The sequence below is a fragment of the Tupaia chinensis genome, unplaced genomic scaffold (genome assembly GCF_000334495.1).
Source record: "Tupaia chinensis unplaced genomic scaffold, TupChi_1.0 Scaffold000635_1, whole genome shotgun sequence".
Classification (NCBI taxonomy): domain Eukaryota; kingdom Metazoa; phylum Chordata; class Mammalia; order Scandentia; family Tupaiidae; genus Tupaia; species Tupaia belangeri.
In genome coordinates this window covers 1,112,664-1,116,065 of record NW_006160155.1, presented here as the reverse complement: position 1 = coordinate 1,116,065, position 3,402 = coordinate 1,112,664, and the positions used below count along the sequence as shown (strand labels likewise).

Below are 3,402 nucleotides of genomic sequence, written 5' to 3'. Positions count from 1 at the left end.
CCCCACCACCCTCCCTGGCCGGCCATCCCCTGTACCCCTACGGCTTCATGCTCCCTAACGACCCGCTCCCCCACATCTGCAACTGGGTGTCGGCCAACGGGCCGTGCGACAAGCGCTTTGCCACGTCTGAAGAGCTGCTGAGCCACTTGCGGACCCATACGGCTTTCCCCGGGACAGACAAACTGCTGTCGGGCTACCCCAGCTCGTCGTCTCTGGCCAGTGCCGCAGCGGCCGCCATGGCTTGCCACATGCACATCCCTACGTCGGGCGCGCCAGGCAGCCCCGGGACGCTGGCGCTGCGCAGTCCCCACCATGCGCTGGGACTCAGCAGCCGCTACCACCCCTATTCCAAGAGCCCACTCCCTACACCCGGTGCTCCAGTGCCGGTGCCCGCCGCCACCGGACCCTACTATTCCCCCTATGCCCTCTACGGACAGAGACTGACCACCGCCTCAGCGCTGGGGTACCAGTGAGGGCAGCCAGGAGGGCTAGCGAGGGAGACACAGGAGCTGGGGGGAGGGGAGGAGCCCCGGGAGGGGCGGGATCACGGTCGAGATGGTTGACACTCGCGCGTGGGGGCAGACAGACCCGGGCCACGAAAGGAAATAAGTATATACCATATCTATCTACCCAAGAACAGCGACCAACACCCGGTGGGAAACTCCCCTTTTCCTCCTCTTACCTCCCCACCCAAACTTTATAAAAGTTGGATAAAAAAAAAAAAAAACATTTGACTTTTTATAGAAAAAGAAGAAAAATAATTGAGAAAGTGTTCATTTAAGGACTTCATCGGTGGACACTGGTATTTATTTATGTTAGCTCCAAGCGGACCCGTGGTTCAAAAGTGCATTATTTAGTTTGAGCTCCGTAGGTAAAAAGGAGGAGGGGGAAAATTTTAACTTGAGGGTAAAAATGTGGAAAACAAACCCTCCCATCCCTTGTAGATTATAAATAAAAACCAAACCGCCACAGAACTAGAGGTCTTCTCTTTAATGTTACTTTTAAATTGCTATGATTGTATTGTACGTTCTTATTTAATGTCTGATTGAAACAAATTTACATGCATGTTTGTTACAAAAAAAATGAAAAAAAGAAACAAAACAAGTCACAATTTGTCAGCTCTGATTTCAAATTGCAATTATTTTTAAGGTGTATACCATCGAAAGAGAATGGGTATTTTTTTGTATGTATTCTGGAGAAAACAACAAAAAAAAAGGAAAAACAATTCTATTCCAAAACCTCATTTGCCTTATTTTGTTCTTTAAAAGGAACACTTAACTATTTTTAATTTTTAAGTCCACCCGCTGAGAAGGGGACAAGGTTTACGTCATGTACTAAAATAATAGACAATGTATCGCTTTAAAGATTAAAATTCCGTATATTTGATGTATTAAAAGGTTTTACTTCTTCTTCTTATCTTTTTTATTTTTGTTTAAAGAGAGACTGCTTGGCAGTTTCGGCCACTGAGTCCCCGGGGCCTCACTGCTACTCCTTCCCAGCACCGCGGCTGAATTTCCGATGGCTTTGTTGTGATTTTCTGGGAGAGGCAAAGGCTTCGGAAGGGCGGGCCAGCCGCGGGGCTGGCCTCAGGGAAATATTTTTAAATAGAGAATTTCACAATTTGGATAGAAAATGCCCTTTGCTGTTGCTCATTTCGTTTTTATTTAAAATTTCGGTCATCAGCCAGTTTGTTAAAAGTGAAAGAGGGACAAAAGAGGTGTTTTGGTTTTTTTAAATTTCTTTCCCTCTCGAGATCTTTGGGCTTTTGAGTTTCGTTTTGTGCAGAGAAAGGAGCAGGTCGGTTCTCGCCGCCGGAGTCTGGGTCCCGGGGACGTGTGGCCGCCTGCTGTCCCTCTCGTGGCTTTCCGACCATTCGCTGCCTGGGGCGGGCAGCCGAGATAGGTTGGGAAACCGGGGGAGCTTGGGGAACCTGTTTCCCGGGCCTGGGAAGAATGCAACGGACCCGTCCAGTCCCTCAGGGGAAAGTGAGTTTGCTGTCCTTTTCTTCTTCCGGCGGCGGAGGGCCAGCGGGACACCCCACCCACCCACTCCCTGGGCTCGGTCCCGAGTAGGGACCCGCTGCTGCTGTTCCCCGCCCTGATGGCTCTACAGCCAGCGCTCCATTCCAGCCCGCGCTGTAGGAGAGCGAGCCAGGGCAACGGACCCGGAAGCCGGTTCAAATTCAGCGGGCAAGGGTTCTGGCGCCAAAGCCCGGGCTCGCTGGGGCGGCCAGGTGGGCGCCGAGTGCTCCCGTGGGCTGCAGCTCTGCTCTGCAAAAGCTGCGCGGGACCGGGCCCGGGGCAGACGTCCGCCGTGCGCGGCGCTCCCAGCTCCGCAGCTTGGGCGGGGGGGACTGGGCTCCAGGAAGTGCGGGGAGAGGCACCCGGAGAAACGTCCCAGCCGCTTTGCTGGGTCCTGGTGGTGGTGAAGGGGGTCCGAGCCCCAGCGTCCCCTAACACACACACTCCAGGCCTGGGAGCGCTCTCTAGTCTTCCGACTGTTTGGGAGCTCTGGGTCCAGGGCGCCCTTTTGTGGGATTCCGGGACCACTGAGTCGCGGCGCGGACCGCGCACCCTAAACTCCGCTGTCGGTGGGGTCAGGCCGCTCCAGATTCTCCCAATCTCAGTAGTCTCTTAGCGCCCAACTCCCCCTGCCGTCTCTGGGGACTCACGGCCGCGAGTTCGCCTTTGGCCTCGGGCCTGGGTCCGACCGCCGCGCGGCCCCGGCAGCCATTTGCACAGAGGTTGGTGACTTACAGATTTTCCACCGTCCTTCCAGCGCCAGCCTCGCGGCTGCGGGGCCTATTCCCGGGTTACACGCAAAGCATCCCCGGCAACCTGCAGGACGCCGCGGGGAGCGCCAAGGCTGCCGCCGCGATCGGACCTGGTGGAGACTCAGGCCCCGCCGCCTCCCCGGAGAGGGTAGCCTCTGGCGTCTCAGACCCTGGTGCCCGGGCGCCCAGACACCCGAGAACGCGAGCTGGCACCCGAGAGGGCCGCAGCCCGCAGTGTCCTGCTCCCGCTCTGGTCCGGCCGAGAGAGGCTGGGTTGGGCCAGGCTCGAGGGCCTGTATACTCGAGAAAGGTGGCCAGCGGGGCAGCTTGTCACCCCAAGACTCGCAGACACCCCCACACACACCCACACGCCTCCAGGTAGGAGAGGGGCACGTTGGTGACGGTGGTGCGGCCCGAGTCCCTACACTCCGGTGCCCTCGGCTTGAGACCTGAAGCCAGGCCGCTGCTCGCCCTCTCATCCACACCAGCCACACAGCGGTGACCACTGCGACCCTCAAGCTGCTCCCTCCTTTGCCTCGCCACTTAGGACAGGTCCCTGGGCCACCACGCCAGGGCCCGCTTGGGCAGGGAAGGTCCTAGAAATTTCCTGACCCTGGAATTGGGCCTGG

At 56.8% G+C, this 3,402-nt stretch overlaps 1 protein-coding gene across 1 annotated transcript in view; it reads left to right on the top strand.

Annotated features, from left to right (window-relative positions):
* Positions 1–1,104, top strand: part of ZNF503 (zinc finger protein 503) — a gene marked incomplete at its 5' end in the record, with an annotated part of 17,010 nt that extends 15,906 nt beyond the window's left edge. Inside the window, one exon of the mRNA XM_006159561.1 lies at positions 1–1,104. Within this exon, the coding sequence (XP_006159623.1) occupies positions 1–473 (473 nt within the window).
* Positions 1,105–3,402: the final 2,298 nt, after the last annotated feature.